The sequence below is a fragment of the Pygocentrus nattereri genome, chromosome 2 (genome assembly GCF_015220715.1).
Source record: "Pygocentrus nattereri isolate fPygNat1 chromosome 2, fPygNat1.pri, whole genome shotgun sequence".
NCBI lineage: Eukaryota > Metazoa > Chordata > Actinopteri > Characiformes > Serrasalmidae > Pygocentrus > Pygocentrus nattereri.
In genome coordinates, this window is record NC_051212.1 from 20,682,982 (window position 1) to 20,698,639 (window position 15,658).

Below are 15,658 nucleotides of genomic sequence, written 5' to 3' on the forward strand. Positions count from 1 at the left end.
TGTGTGTGTGTGTGTGTGTGTGTGTGTGTGTGTCTGTGTGTGTGCAGGTGCATAGTAGCTGCAGGGAGCAGTTGGGGAAGACTTGTCCACTGGGTCAGTGTAAAGTGTCCATCATCCCTCCCACTGCTCTCAACAGCATCGACTCTGATGGTGAGGGTTGCCCAGGCAACTGTGTCAGCACCTCACGTGTTATCTAAATGTCTCCAAGCAGATAAGAAATATTGAACGTGAATGCCATATGTTCCCACCACTAAAAGCAATGCACTTTGATGGGAAGAAATATAAATAAACAGACTGCTTCCTTTTCTTCTCATGCATTCTCGTATGTGACGTTGGACGATGTTCATTCCTGAGCTATCTGACTAAACATACAGTGAAGTGACAAGGAACAAGACTGATTAGATTCCAGATGTGCCTGAAAGTAGTCCGTTATAGACACACAGCAAAAGAGTTCTGTAAACAGTTCCTCTTCTGTGGCCTTTATGTAGTAGAATTATGTAAAATTGTGACATAACAATCCATACTTTGACAAAACACCCAACATCCTTTTTTTACCATTATTTTGCCATTTGAGAACGCCAGCTGCCTATAATATTATGTGAACATTTTATGACCAATCTTACATAAATCTAAACCTAAGGGAACCTGAAATTTTTTTCTATGTAACTTTTTCCTTTGTCACTTTTTAATGTCTTTCTCTCTCACTCTGTCTTTTTCTCTCTGTGTGTCTTCTATCTTTCTCTGTCTCTGTCACTCTCTTCTCTCCTCTTCTCTCTCTGTTGCTCTCTTTCCCTCTCTTTATCGCTCTCTTTCTTTGTCTGTGTCTGTCTGTCTTTCTGTTTCTCTCTCTCTCTCTCTCTCTCTCTCTCTCTCTCTCTCTCTCTCTCTCTCTCTCTCTCTCTCTCTCTCTCTCTCTCTCTCTCTCTCTTACACTCTATCTCTGCAGGTTTCTGGAAAGCTACTAGTCCGTCCTGTTCCAGTCCTCTGCTGGTGTTGGTGAACAGTAAGAGTGGAGATAATCAGGGAGTGAAATTTCTCCGCAAGTTCAAACAGCTACTCAACCCAGCGCAGGTCTTTGACCTCATGAATGGAGGACCGCAGCTGGGGTAAGACTAGCATACATATTAGTTACATAGTCATTACATAGTAACTACACATTAGTTACAGCATAACAAGTCCTAATGTTTAATATTAGCTACTAACATAATTAAGAACTGACAGTAAAATTAACCAATCCTGTTTATATGTACAGTTGACCACCATACCCATATAATATATATCTATTAAATATTTAGGAGAAGCTGAGTGAATCTAATCTGTGTGTGTGTGTGTGTGTGTGTGTGTGTGTGTGTGTGTGTGTGTGTGTGTGTGTGCAGACTGCGACTGTTCCAGAAGTTTGAGACGTTTCGGATCCTGGTGTGTGGGGGTGATGGCAGTGTGGGTTGGGTGCTGTCAGAACTGGATAAACTGGGACTGCACAAGCAGGTCTGGAGTCATGCATGAGATTAAGAAAACAGTGGAGTAAGAAATAAATAAACAAGACTGAGCGGTGGATGAGAACTGCAAGCGTCCTTTTAACTGTGTGTGTGTGTGTGTGTGTGTGTGTGTGTGTGTGTGTGTGTGTGTGTGTGTGTGTGTGTGTGTGTGTGTGTGTGTGTTGCAGTGTCAGTTGGGCGTGTTGCCCCTCGGTACGGGTAATGACCTTGCGCGGGTGCTGGGCTGGGGTGGACTGTGTGATGATGATGCTCAGCTGCTGCAGATCCTGGAGAAACTGGAGAGAGCTACCACCAAGATGCTGGACAGGTAAACAAACACTCACAGAGAAATGCAGAATGAGTATATGAGATCAGTCATTCTTTAGCTGTGAATATCCTTTCTAACAAGGATGTACTTTTCACTTACAGACTGAATTACTTCAATACCACAGGGTATCAAAATTTTCTGGGTCAATCAGTAACAGATTTCAAAACCTAAGTAGTCACTTTTATCGGCAACCAATAATCATACTTGTTCCAAAATCTAGTTCAGTGATTGACCATCTAGTTTACATTCTGCATTCAGTATTTAAAAAATTTCAGGAGTCAATATCAATATCAAGGTATTGGTCTTAGGATCTGTATCAAGTATGTTTGAATGATAACCAGACAATAGCCAGCCCTAAATGACATACACTGATCTAAAGATGGCAAATTAACCAAACTTTTTTCTTCAGACTAGCTCATAATATATTAACTTATGTTGTTTAAGTACATTTATTCTACTGTTTTTTTTTAATCATGTGCTTAGGTGCCTAAGATTATGTGTGCTGTTAAAAAAAACCTGATATGTTATTTGTACCTTCTATATTTTACTGTGTAAATGGTTGCAGTCACATTTGTATTTTCAACATGTTTTTAAAATAATTCTTAATCATACAATCATATTGATCATTCTCATTCTTTACTCTCATGTGTATGTACTGTGTTGTGATTAGATGGAGTATAATGACATATGAAGTTCCCACGAAGAACACTCCTGCTATTGTTAAGGAGGATGATCCACTAGATTCTCCACTCCAGGTACACTTCCTGTTCCTGAGGCTGCTCACATTAACATGTGGCTAGCTTTTAAAGCCTGTTCCTCAGATTAAACATGAATTTCTTAAGGCAGTCCCATCTGGTTTAGTTTGGATGTGTTGTGTTATTCTGTCATTCTTCCAGATTACTCACTATGCTGATTCTGTTGCCACCCATCTGACAAAAATCCTGGACTCAGACAAGCACAGTGATGTCATATCCTCTGCTAGGTGAGCACGGGAGTAAGCTCAGTGACATTATATCCTCTGTGTGTGTTTCACTCTTCTGGGTGCTGGTGATTTACTGAGTGGTGTGCTGGGCTTTTAGCAGCAGCTCTTTTTCAGGCATGTTTGGTCTCGTTTGACAGGAGTGTCACCAGCAGCTGTGACGTCCTTCAGATTTATTATGCAATTACAAGATGTCTGTGGGATCATTTCTTAGTAATTGCTCAATTTTTGCTGAATCAAATTATATCAAATAACATTTTTTGGTGTGATACTTCTTGCACGATACCTGTGTTTTATTACATTGCAGGTGTGGACAAGTATTTACGGATTTAGCAGTAATAAACTCACAAATGCTTGGCTGGAGCTGTCCAAGCATGCATTTCTCTGAGGAGGTCTGGGTTATAAGCATAAATAAATAGCACACACCCAACACATGACCTTTCAGCTAATGACAGCCTGTCTAGCATTTAAATTATTGTTATTGCTGTTATCATTATCTCTGCAATTATTTGCTGGTAAAAAAAGTAACAAAAACACATTTCTTTTTAGCTTTAAAGGATAAACAATACTTAATCATAAAATAAAATCCCCATTTCATCTTTAATTTCTTTATCAAATGCCAAATATAAGGCTTAAATGTCAAAGAATTATATAATAGTATACCAAGATAATTGGCCACATTTCCCTTTAAAGTGGTGATGGAAGGTTTGAAGGCATTTCTCTTGAATTTGTAAAGAATGTCAACATTTTGCATTTTCAATTTCAAAAGCCTCTTGTGAGTTACACAAAGCATTATTCTGAGAAAATATGCATTTGGCTCATTATGACAAAGAGTGTTAATATATATACGGTAAAAACAGAAGTCCCAGAATTGATCCTTGGGCTACACCTTGGCATTTAAATTAAGTATAACTACATTCATTGCCAGTTGATAACTTGATTGATACATAAAGAGCACTTTCAAACAAAGCCCAAATTTAGTAGATTTATTAGCATTTTGAGCACACCAACACATGAAGAGGAATGTATGCCATACCTCAATCATCTTTCATTGTTATTGTGATTAAACAACTCAATAAGGCCCTCACACATTGCACCATATTGTGCAGTATCCAAAGAGTTTAAGTCATTGATTTTAATGAAAATACACACACTAATGGTTACATTTTGCCATTTATAAATTAAATTTGTCTGGACCACACAAGCCTTTGCAAATCATGTATAGTCTATACCAAACTATACAACTATATTGTACAACTATACAAACTATACCAAGAAAGGCAGCTATTCTAAAATCTTTTAATAAACAGATAGGATGTGCATTGGTACTTGAGTATTCTGTTAACCATTCAGTATGCAAGTACAGAAATCACTATTTGGGTTTTTCATCCATTTCAGCGCAGAAAGACAGTAAATATATAGACTAACAATTCAGTGAAACTCTGTCACCTAAAAAAGGTGGCACACTGAAGGACCTTCAGTAGACACACACTTTTTTCCTCATTGTCAAACCTAAAGAACATAGGTTATTGTATCATATATAGTAACTATTGTCTAGTAATTTTGTCTAGTAAATAATCCTTCATCCTATTTTTTTCTTACTCTACCCTCTCTCTCTCTCTCTCTCTCTCTCTCTCTCTCTCTCTCTCTCTCTCTGTAGGTTTCTGTGTGGGACAGTGAATGATTTTGTGGCTGAGGTTGGTAAAGCTTATGAGCGAGCCACAGAGAATAAGGAGGAGGCAGATGCGATGGCTAAAAAGGTACAATTGTATAAAGTGTGTGAGGGTGTGTGTTTGTGTGTATGTGTGTGTGGGTTGCTTATAGAGGACTCAAGAGTGTGCATATACGTGTGTGTATGTGTGTAGGTTGTTTAAAGAGTGTGTGGTACGTATTCGTGTGGCGTATTTGGAGTAAGGTTGTATAAGTGCTTGCGTAATAGGTATAGTGGGCATTAGTAGGCTGAAGCTCAATAGGCGGTATGATGCAGCCTACTGAGCACATTCAGACACTCTGTTTATTCCTCTATAATACCTGTATGTTGTAGTGTATAATATTAAAACCACAGGCTAAGAAAACTTAGTTTTTTTTTGTTTAGATGCCTGCTGTGCATATCCCCTCAATACCATCTACATCCAACCTTAACCCTTTAGGCCACTAGCATACTTCACAGATACACATTTACTTCAAGCTATGCAGTCACGGTTTTGCACATTGTTGCGTTCTAAAATACACTGCAATACAATTCATGATGCAATGCAAGTGCAAACTGCATTCTGAGCAATGCAGCAAGGGGCTCTACAGTCACAGCCTAAATACGTCATGCTATCGTGTACCAACATGTGCACGTATGCTTTCTTCTGGTCAGCAAGTCTGACAAGTTACTCTCACAGCTGTTTGCCTGGATAAACATATATATGATCTTCCCCTCATCATTCCATATAAATAAAATAAGCAGAACCCCTCCTCTACTGCAGACATGTTTTGTCAGGGATGTGGGAAGTGAGGGTAATAAGGGGACTGCCGCATGCTTAGATTTCCGAGTTGTTCAACTGCAGCTGCTAAAAATTAAAAACAGAACTGAATATTAAATGGTTTAAGCCTAGTGCACAAGCAGATTTAGGAATCTGGGGTAATAGTGTACACAGTTGTAAACAGTTGTACACAGGATATTTCTGAGCTCAATATTTCCAAAAATATTCACTCACCCATGCAAATCATTGAATTCAAGTGTTCCAGTTTCTTTCATAGCCACAGGTGTATAAAGCCAAGCACCTAGGCATGCAGACTGCTTCTACAAACATTTGCTTTTCCGGGGTTCGGGTCACGGTGGCAGCATCCTAAGCAATGAGGCCCAGACCTCCCTTTCCCCAGCCACTTCCACTAGCTCCCCGGGGGGGATTCCGAGGCGCTCTCAGGTCAGCTGGGCAATATAGCCCGAACCACCTCAGCTGGCTCCTCTCAACGTGGAGAAGCAACGGCTCTACTCCGAGTCCCTCCCGGATGACTGAACTTCTCACCCTATATCTATGGGAGAGTCCAGACACCCTGCGGAGGAATCTCATTTCTGCTGCTTGTATTCGCGATCTCATTCTTTCAGTCTCTACCCAAAGCTCATGACCATAGGTGAGGGTGGGAACGTAGATCGACCGGTAAATCGAGAGCCTTGCCTTATGGCTCAGCTTTTTCTCTACCACAACAGACCGGTAAAGAGCCTGCATCACTGCTGACCAATCCGCCTGTCAATCTCCTGCTCCCTTTTACCATCACTTGTGAACAAGACCCCGAGAGACTTAAACTCCTCTACTTGAGGCAAGTGCTTATCCCCGACCCAGAGAGAGCTCTCCACCCTTTTCCGCCTGAGAACCATGGCCTCGGATTTGGAGGTACTGATTCTCATCCCAGCCGCATCACACTCGGCTGCAAACTGATCCAGCGAAAGCTGAAGTTCACGGCCTGATGTCCCCAATATGACCACATTATCTGCAAACAGCAGCGATGTGACCTTGAGGTCACCAAACCGGACACCCTCCATCCCCTGACTGTGCCTAGAAATTCTATCCATAAAAATTATAAATGGAATCGGTGACAAAGGGCAGCCCTAACGGAGTCCAACTCTCACTGGGAATGAGTCTGACTTACTGCCGGCCATGCGAACCAAACTCCTGCTTTGTTTGTACAGGGCCTGAATGGCTCATAGCAAAGAGCCATGTACCCTGTACTCCCGAAGCACCTTCCACAGAATACCCCAGGGAACACAGTCGAATGCCTTCTCCAAATCCACAAAGCACATGTGGACTGGTTGGGCAAACTCCCATGCACCCTACAGAATCCTGGAGAGGGTGAAAAGTTGGTCCAGTGTTCCACGACCAGGGCGGAACCTGCACTGCTCCTCCTGAATCCAAGGTTTGACTATAAGCCAGACTCTCTTCTCCAGGACCCCTGCATAGACCTTACCAGGGAGGCTGAGGAGTGTGATTCCCCTGTAGTTGGAACACACCATCCGGTCTCCCTTTTTAAAAAGAGGCACCCCAATCTGCCAATCCAGTGGCACCGCCCCCGATGTCCACGCAATGTTGAAAAGGCATGTCAGCCAAGACAGCCCCACAACATCCAGAGCCTTGAGGAACTCAGGACGGATCTCATCCTTCCACCGCCCAATGACGTCTTCAGTCGAAGTCAGCAGCGCACCATCTCCACTATATACAGTGCTAGTGGCACATTCCTTTCCCCTTCTGAGTCGCCTGGCAGTTTGCCAGAATCTTTTCGGAGCCAATTTAAAGTCACTTTCCAAAGCCTCACCAAACTCCTCCCACACCCGGGTTTTTGCCTTGGCAGCGACTGAAGCCGCAGATCACTTGACCTGCCAGCTGCCTCTGGTGTCCCACAGGCCAACCTTGCCTGGTAGGACTCCTTCTTCAGCTTGACGGCATCTCTCACCTGGGGTGTCCACCACCGGGTTTGAGGATTACCACCCCGACAGGCACCAACTACCATACGGCCACAGCTACAGTCAGCCGCTTCAACAATGGAGGAGCGGAACATGGCCCATTCTGAGTCAATGTCCCTCACCTCCCCCGATATCTGGTCAAAATTCTGATGGAGGTGTGAGTTGAAGATCAATCTGACAGGTTCTTCTGCCAGACGTTCCCAGCATACCCTCACTATATGTTTGGGTTTGCCTGGTCTGACCGGCATTTTCCCCCACCACCTGATCCAACTCTCCACCAGGTGGTGATCAGTTGACAGCTCAGCTCCTCTCTTTACCCGAGTGTCCAAAACACATGGCTGCAATTTCGATGACATGACTACAAAGTCAATCATTGAACTGCGGCCTAGGGTGTCCTGGCGCCATGTGCACTTATGGACATCCTTGTGTTCAAACATAGTGTTCGCTGAGTCAAGGGGCTATGAGAAAGCCCACACCTGCCTGCCGCCTCTCACCATGGGCAACTCCAGAAAAGAATAAAGTTCAGCCTCTCTCAAGGAGATTGGACCCAGAGCCCAAGCTGTGTGTTGAAGTGAGCCTGACTATATCTAGCCAGTATCTCTCAACCTCGCACACCAACTCAGGTTTCTTCCCCACCAGTGAGGTAACATTCCAAGTTCCAAAAGCAAGTGTGAAATTTCCTCGCTACTAAATATTCCACGTTTCCAAGTGCAGTGGAAAGCATCGAATGCAGTGAGGTTAGGCACTGCCACTGGACTCTAGAGTGGTGGAGACAAGTTCTCTGGAGTGATGAATCATGCTTCTCCATCTGGCAATCAAATATATAAGCCTGGGTTTGGCAATTACCAGGCAAATGGTAATTGACTGCATTGTGCCGAGTGTAAAGTTTGGTGAATGGGGATTATGGTGTGGGGTTGTTTTTCAGGAGTTGACCAAGAGATATTGGACAAGTTCGTGCTTCAACATGACTGCACAAGTGCACAAAGCAAGGTCCATAAAGACATGGATGAGCAAGTTGAACTTGACTGGCCTGCACAGAGTCCTAACCTCAACCCGATAGAACACCTTTGGGATGAATTAGAGCAGAGACTGTGAGCCAGGCCTTCTTGTCCAATATCAGTGTCTGACTTCACGAATGCCCTTCTGGAAGAATGGTCAAAAATTCCCATAAACACACTCCTAAACCATGTGGAAAGCCTTCCCAGAAGAGTTGAAGCTGTTATAACTGCAAAGGTTGGGCCGGCATCATATTAAGCCTTATGGATTAAGAATGGGATGTCATTCAAGTTCATATGCATGTGAGCGAATATAGAATATGTGCTTCTGCTTTCCAAAATAAATGTTCAACACACATGGTTAGACACAAGTGAAGTTTTTTTTCTTTTTTAGCTGTTTAGCCATTCAGTGAAGGCTCGTTCTCAGGCATGGGTGTTTTGCACTCACATTTTTGTTCATATAATGGGAGAAATGGGAAGTGACCAGGTTATCCTTAAAATGACTCTGTTCATGCCCTGGAATCTCAGCATGTAAGTTACAGCACCACATCTTAATCATCTGATTGGTCACTGCTCAGCTCCTTCGCAAAAAGTTCTTCCAGAAAGAGAGAGCAGAGAAATGATGGTGTGTGTCCACAGTTTGGTGTTTTTTATATTTGTATATTGTCTCTTACCACATTTTAGTGTATTATTTAGCACATTCTGTTTGATGTAAATTATCCCAAAATATTCTAATAAAAATAGGCATATCATTTATAAATGATGGCTCCGTATATATCGTGTATGTGCTGCTTAAAATCTTAGCATGTGTTTACACCTTCCCACGTCCCTGAATTTCACTGTGCTGATTGGAGTAACAGAAGATCCCGTGTACAGATGCTCGGGGTGCTGAACCATAGTAATGTAAATGAGCATGTTAAGTTTGTACAGGTGTTCACAGTGCAGGTGTTTGCAGCATGTTGGCAAGGCATCATCATTTGCATTCATGTTCTTGTGTTGAGTATGTGTCTGGCCTTATGAATCTCAGGCAAATCTACACTGTATCTGCTGAGTCCTCTGCATTGTCTGATGATGGCAACTATAGATTGACAGTCAGTGGGAATGTTTTCTTTTTTTGACACTTGGGCAGCCAGCAGATCTAGTTTAAATATTAGGTGTAATTTTTTTGCACACTGTATTTGTCTTTTATATTGATTATTATACCAACTGGTATAACTAAAAACTGAGTTATGTATCACAATATATCACAGAGTTAGAGTTTTAAGCTCAGGCCTTAATGGGTTAAAGCTTTTGCAGTAGGTCACATCTCACGCAGTCTGTGTGGTCCTTATAATGCTGTAAACAACCATCTAATTCCTGAGAGGGATTATTGAGGGCGGTACTTGAATCCAATGTTGAAGATGACATGGTAACCTTCTTCTCTCACATGTTGTGCAGTATAGAAAAGAAATACCAAGGCAGGCTCTTTCATAAACACAAATAGCTTTTTGAGAGTGCATCAGTGAGGGAAATACATAACTGTGGTACACACTTACTGGTTGAGCCCAGCTCTTGTCCATGAAACCCTTTCATCCTCACCCACTAGTAAGGGTGGGTGATATTGTTAAAATATTATAATACTTTTCACAATACATTGGTGTATGTCACATTAATGTTTTTAATTCATTGTTTGCAAAAATAAACTTTGAGAAGGAAGAGGAGAAAAAAATCAAATAAGTACTAAATAAATAAATTACGATAATAGCATAATGGACTGACAACCAGTACTTATACATACTTGTTACAATGTAATTCATGTTGTTACTGTACACTGATTGTTGTTGTTTACAGGCTCTCTATAATTGGTCTAAATCAGTTTTTTGCCACGTGAAGTGATTAAATGTTCTAGAAGTACTTGTGATACCAATGATATACTCACAAAATCGTACTGTAATGTAATTGATCTCAATAACGATATCATTATATTGCCTACCCCTACCAGCTCATACCTTTTTTCTTACTTGTTTTGTCCTCTGCAGTGTGCAATGCTGAATGAAAAGCTGGATTCTTTAGTGCGGGCGCTAAGTGAGGAGGCCGATGCTCAACTAGTGCCTGCCGGTTCCCAGTCGCCTGAGCAGGAGGGTGAGGGGAGCGGCTCAGACACACCAGGGGTCCCCAGACCCTTTAGATCCAGAGAGCAGCTGATGCTGAGAGCAAACAGCCTGAAGAAAGCCCTCCGGCAGATCATAGAGCAAGCAGAGAAAGGTCAGAGAAAGCTCCACTCATACTTAAAGCAGGCCTGGATTATTTATATGCATGACAAGCTTGTTGATTGGGATTCTGAGGTGGAGCACTTAGGATTATTCATTATGCGTTGAACTGTGAGTATATAATATATAATGAATACGTTTATTGGGCAGAATTTTTAAAATGGCCTGTATTACCAATTCATCAGTTCTCTTCAAGTGTACTAGCATGAATAATGAATGAATGTATTAATTGAATCTTTAAATTATCTGTAAAGTATTCATATATATATATATATATATATATATATATATATATATATATATATATATATATATGTGTGTGTGTGTGTGTGTGTGTGTGCATAAATTATTCATATATACATATATTATATATACATCCTCTATATACCCCCTCGCTTTCTCCTCAGTGGTGGATGAGCAAAACAGACACACACAAGTGCAGAGGATGTCTTCCTTGTCATCAATCAAAAGAGGCAGCAGTGAGGACCTCAAGGAGGCAGAGCCACGTGAGTGAAAAACTTCATTATGAACATGTTTAATGAGAGTACATATATTTCTGAAAACATAATATCTCTGAAACAGTAATATTATAGGACATGAAAAAACACTAAATATCTGAAAGGAATATTAATTTTTCAAAATTTCTATTAATTCATGTATTATGACGTCCACGCAAGGCCATTTTAAGGTGCATGGATCACTAAGAACAGCAGCTATTTATATTTGGTGTTAAAAAGCATGAAGGCTTTCTTACGACAGTGAGAACAATCTATACAAGTCTGACTAGAGGTGCCTGTGTTCTTTTGAAAGATTGGTTGAAGTGGCTTCATAAACATAAAGATGAGTGGATATGTAGGAGGTCTGATGGTGTCTGTTGTTTATATAAAGACATATTAGCATTTTCACAAATTTTTTCTGTCTCATACAGGTCAAAGTGCAATTAGTCCCACCTCCACTGCTCCCATAGTGCTGGAGAAACCAGAAAGCTGCAACAGCGCAATGCCTTTCACTGAGGAGTCTGTGTAAGAACATACACACATGCAGTTGTTTTATGTGAGAGATTAGTGGTCTTACAGATGTTCAAGCGGATAAGAGGAGATGAAACATGATATTTTGCAACACAGATATACCCCTCGGCTCAGCAGCAGGCTATAAAACTGTGTAGTGAATCACACAGATTTATCCTATTTCAGCTACGCTATTCATATCCACAACATAAAACATTTAAATGTACATCTATTTGTCTGTCTGGCTGTCTTTCGTAATAACAATGTAATCCGTTTCTCTCTCTGTTTCTCTCTCTGTTTCTCTCTCCACACACACAGGCAGTGCACAGAGAAATGTGTGATGAATAACTACTTTGGGATCGGTCTGGATGCCAAAATCTCTCTGGAGTTCAATAACAAGAGGGATGAACACCCTAAGAAGTGCAGGTGCAGTGGGATTATCTGCTAGCTCAGCTGCACTCATAAACCCCTGCCTGCTGCATGTGCTTTACATCAGATTTTACATAACTGTGTCATGCTCTTTCTAAGAGTACACTGTCTTACATGTGATGCTTTTGAAGTCTAAGAGTTTGTGATCTTTGGTACTGACCAGTGCTTTAACATTTACATTGGGCTCACAGTGAGAAATGATTGGGCAGGTGGTTGGTATGTTGGTGCATAAACATCCGAATGATAAGCAGTGATGGTACCTGCTGAACCTGTGGTCTGTATGCCACTGTTCATGATGTTGCAGAGTTGATAATAGTGTTCTGTGTGTAATATACAGTAAAATATGTGAAAATATGTGATTTGAGTGTATTGTTTGGTGTGGTATGTGTAATGTTATGTACTGATAGTGTGATGTTGATCTCTTTGACGTCTACAGCAGCCGCACAAAAAACATGATGTGGTACGGTGTACTGGGGACTAAAGAGCTGGTCCAGAAAACCTACAAGAACCTGGAGCAGAGAGTGCAACTAGAGGTGTGTTTCTCATAGAGAGAGAGAGAGAGAGAGAGAGAGAGAGAGAGAGAAAGAGGTATAGAAAGAGAGAGATCACTGGTCACTTTAATATGTGCATCTATCCTATGTCTATACCATGTAGGAGCACTTTGCAGTTCTGCAATTTAAATTATAGTTTATTAAGTCAGAGATGACATTTTGTGTCTAGTCCTTCATCAATTGTCAGTTTCTTGCTACACGAGCACTCTTGGCTGGAATTTTTGGTTGGTGGGCTATTCTCAGTCAAGCAGTGATACTGGGGTGTTTATAAACTCCAGCAGCCCTGCTGTGTCTGATCCACTCGTACCAGCACAGCAGTGTCACTGCAGTGCTATGAATGATCCAACATCCAAATAACACCTGCTCTTTTTCTGCAAATTGTAATGCCCCATTTAATAGTTTTTTTTTTTCTTTTCAAAATATGTATTTCGACCAGGGGCACCGAAATTTTGCATGGAACTATTCCCAGTTATTGTTCATGGCATCTCTTTCTCTCTCTCTCTCTCTCTCTCTCTCTCTCTCTCTCTCTCTCTCTCTCTCTCGCTCTCTCTCTCTCTCTCTCAGTGTGATGGAGTACCCATGTCATTGCCTAGTCTTCAGGGTCTGGCTGTGCTGAACATCCCCAGCTATGCAGGAGGCATCAACTTCTGGGGAGGAACCAAAGAGGATAATGTGAGTCTCTGACCAAATTAAATGTTTATTAATTTTCTAATTTAAAATTAAACATGCTTTACAGAGAACACAGTTTGCGCATCTTAATGTACAATTACTGTTTATTTGCTGAATTTAACAAATTGAAAAAAAATGAAACAAAAAATGTGTCCTGTGCAAAACTAATGGCACATTTTATATTATATGTTTTATTTTCTTCCAATATGTTAAACTTAACAAATAAACAGAAAATGTACACTAAATTTTAAAGAGAATGTCACATAATTCCAGGGGTGTACAAACTATTGCATACAACTGCATGTATGTAGTCATTATCAGAACAAATATTTTCCTAACTTTTAATGGAGGTTAACCCTTTAAATGGCCATGGCCAACAGGTGGGCCCATTTATTTATTACAATCTAAAAACAGCTCATATAGTTTGCATTAAAGTCCCTGTAATTATTAAGTACTAAGCCTAAGCCTAAGCATGTAATAAGTCTGGAGATTTAAGGAGTTCTTTAGGTTAGTCCATATCCATAGTTGTAATGTGAGCGCTGTCCAGTGTAGTCTGCTGAATGGTCTAAATGTATCCCTTTAAAAACAATTTAAACGCTGTTTAAGAATTTAAACGCAAATTTGTTGAATGAGATTTGCAACATGAGCAGCTGAGCTTCAGCCTGCACTCCTACAGATGTTTGGAAGGATCAAACAAGGATAATGCATTACCAGTCTTTATTTGTGGTGTTAATAATTTAGCATGGTAATATGTCATTGACGTTTTTACTTTATTTACATGTGAACTACACACGTGTATATACACATATATAGTGTGTGTAGGGAGAGTAGCTGTGAGGATTAATATAAATCTTGTGGAGGTTGAAATGTTTGACCTTTACTCTGCCTGTGTTGAACATTGTGCTCGGGGCCATTTATCTCAGCGGATTTGTTGAGAAGAGATGCAGAAAGAAAGATTATGAAAAGTGCATCTGAGCAGATCAGAGCTGAGGACCTTTACTGTAACTGACAGTGTAGACTCACTGATCACACACTGATAAACACACTTTCACATAGATCCTAACAGCCGTGTTCCGTTTGAAGGCTTAGATAAGACCTGTACTCTTCCTCCTGCAGCTACAAATAGAAAGTCATTTGTCAGCTTACAGGAAGAGGGCAGAGTGGTATTTATTGCTTTGTAAAAACCTGAGGCCAGGAAGTATTTCTCCGAGTGACTGACAGCTGCGCTGAAAGACAAATTGAAAGGCAATATATGGCAGAGCTATAGAGAATTCCACCAACAGCCTATATTAAATTGTGTGGTTGACTCATAAATGCACTTCAGTGACCGCTGGTGACTGCAGCAAAATATTGGTTCTTTCATTTGTACTCAAATTTGGAAACACAGCAAAAACAGCTCATTTTTAATTTGTTTTCATGATATCACAAAAACAAATGTATTTACATCTAGCAGCCTATTCAGCCTTCAGCAGTGTTTCAGCCTGATCTGCTGTTAAAATGAGGGCACCCAATCAAAACATCATTTACGTATATCAGTCTTAAAGGCACAATAACAAATACAACCTGTTTAATGCAGAGAGATAGAGAGGTTGTAAAGTGGTCTGGTAAAAATGAAATGTTGTGGTACACTAAACACACAATAAGTGAAGAAAATAGACGCAAGAAATGTAGAAATTGAGGATATTAGAGAATCTTACATCACTTGTGTTTTTTCCCCTCCTTGTTGTTGTTGTTAGAATTTTGGAGCTCCGTCATTTGATGATAAGAAGCTGGAGGTGGTGGCAGTGTTTGGAAGCATGCAGATGGCCATGTCTCGCGTCATTAACATACAACATCACCGCATTGCACAGGTGTGAACACATACACACTCGTTCACTACTAAAGCATTTGCACATGTACACACACACACACATATAACTCAGACACTAAGTGGCATGTGTGTGTGTGTGTGTGTGTGCACAGTGTCGGCAGGTTAAGATTACCATTAAAGGTGATGAAGGAGTTCCTGTGCAGGTGGATGGAGAAGCCTGGATCCAACCGCCTGGCATCGTGCAGATCATCCACAAAAACCGTGCCCAAATGCTGACCAGAGACCGGGTCAGTGACTCAGTGTGTGTTTATGTGTGCGGGTCTAGTTTTTTCATCATGGTTTTGTCCTCAACAGCGACAATGTTTATTGTCATTGTTATAGAAGTAATTTGTAGATCAATTTGTTTCAGATCAGGGGTTCTCAGCCCCACTTATGGGGAGTCCATGCTCTGCAAATTTTTAAGTTTTCTCTACCTAGCACATTTGATTCAGCCCATAAAATGCTTGTTACCTTACATGTTTGTTAATGCTTGTCAAATCAGGCATGTGTGATGAAACAAAGCACATGAATGGCATAGTTTTTAGTTAGTAGCTTAAGACTGGGATTTGAAATCCTGTGACTTAAGACTTAGAGTCACTCAAGATGCTTGTTATTCACCAGAACTAATGAGCCCCTCTAAGGCAGGAATACTGCAGGAATGATGTCACAAAAAAAATGCA

The 15,658-nt window shown here is 41.0% G+C and overlaps 1 protein-coding gene across 5 annotated transcripts in view; it reads left to right on the forward strand.

Annotated features, from left to right (window-relative positions):
• The window catches only part of si:dkey-172j4.3 (diacylglycerol kinase eta), a 100,046-nt gene that overhangs the window by 74,163 nt on the left and 10,225 nt on the right, over nucleotides 1–15,658 (forward strand). For all 5 annotated transcript variants that reach the window (XM_017710275.2, XM_017710273.2, XM_017710274.2 and 2 more), the window contains 15 exons: nucleotides 48–150; nucleotides 947–1,106; nucleotides 1,377–1,485; nucleotides 1,664–1,803; nucleotides 2,474–2,558; nucleotides 2,700–2,785; nucleotides 4,443–4,542; nucleotides 10,243–10,468; nucleotides 10,881–10,979; nucleotides 11,402–11,495; nucleotides 11,799–11,906; nucleotides 12,346–12,442; nucleotides 13,025–13,132; nucleotides 14,866–14,979; nucleotides 15,092–15,226. In XM_017710275.2, the coding sequence (XP_017565764.1) occupies nucleotides 48–150; nucleotides 947–1,106; nucleotides 1,377–1,485; nucleotides 1,664–1,803; nucleotides 2,474–2,558; nucleotides 2,700–2,785; nucleotides 4,443–4,542; nucleotides 10,243–10,468; nucleotides 10,881–10,979; nucleotides 11,402–11,495; nucleotides 11,799–11,906; nucleotides 12,346–12,442; nucleotides 13,025–13,132; nucleotides 14,866–14,979; nucleotides 15,092–15,226 (1,764 nt within the window). The remainder of the gene's footprint in view (nucleotides 1–47; nucleotides 151–946; nucleotides 1,107–1,376; nucleotides 1,486–1,663; nucleotides 1,804–2,473; nucleotides 2,559–2,699; nucleotides 2,786–4,442; nucleotides 4,543–10,242; nucleotides 10,469–10,880; nucleotides 10,980–11,401; nucleotides 11,496–11,798; nucleotides 11,907–12,345; nucleotides 12,443–13,024; nucleotides 13,133–14,865; nucleotides 14,980–15,091; nucleotides 15,227–15,658) is intronic.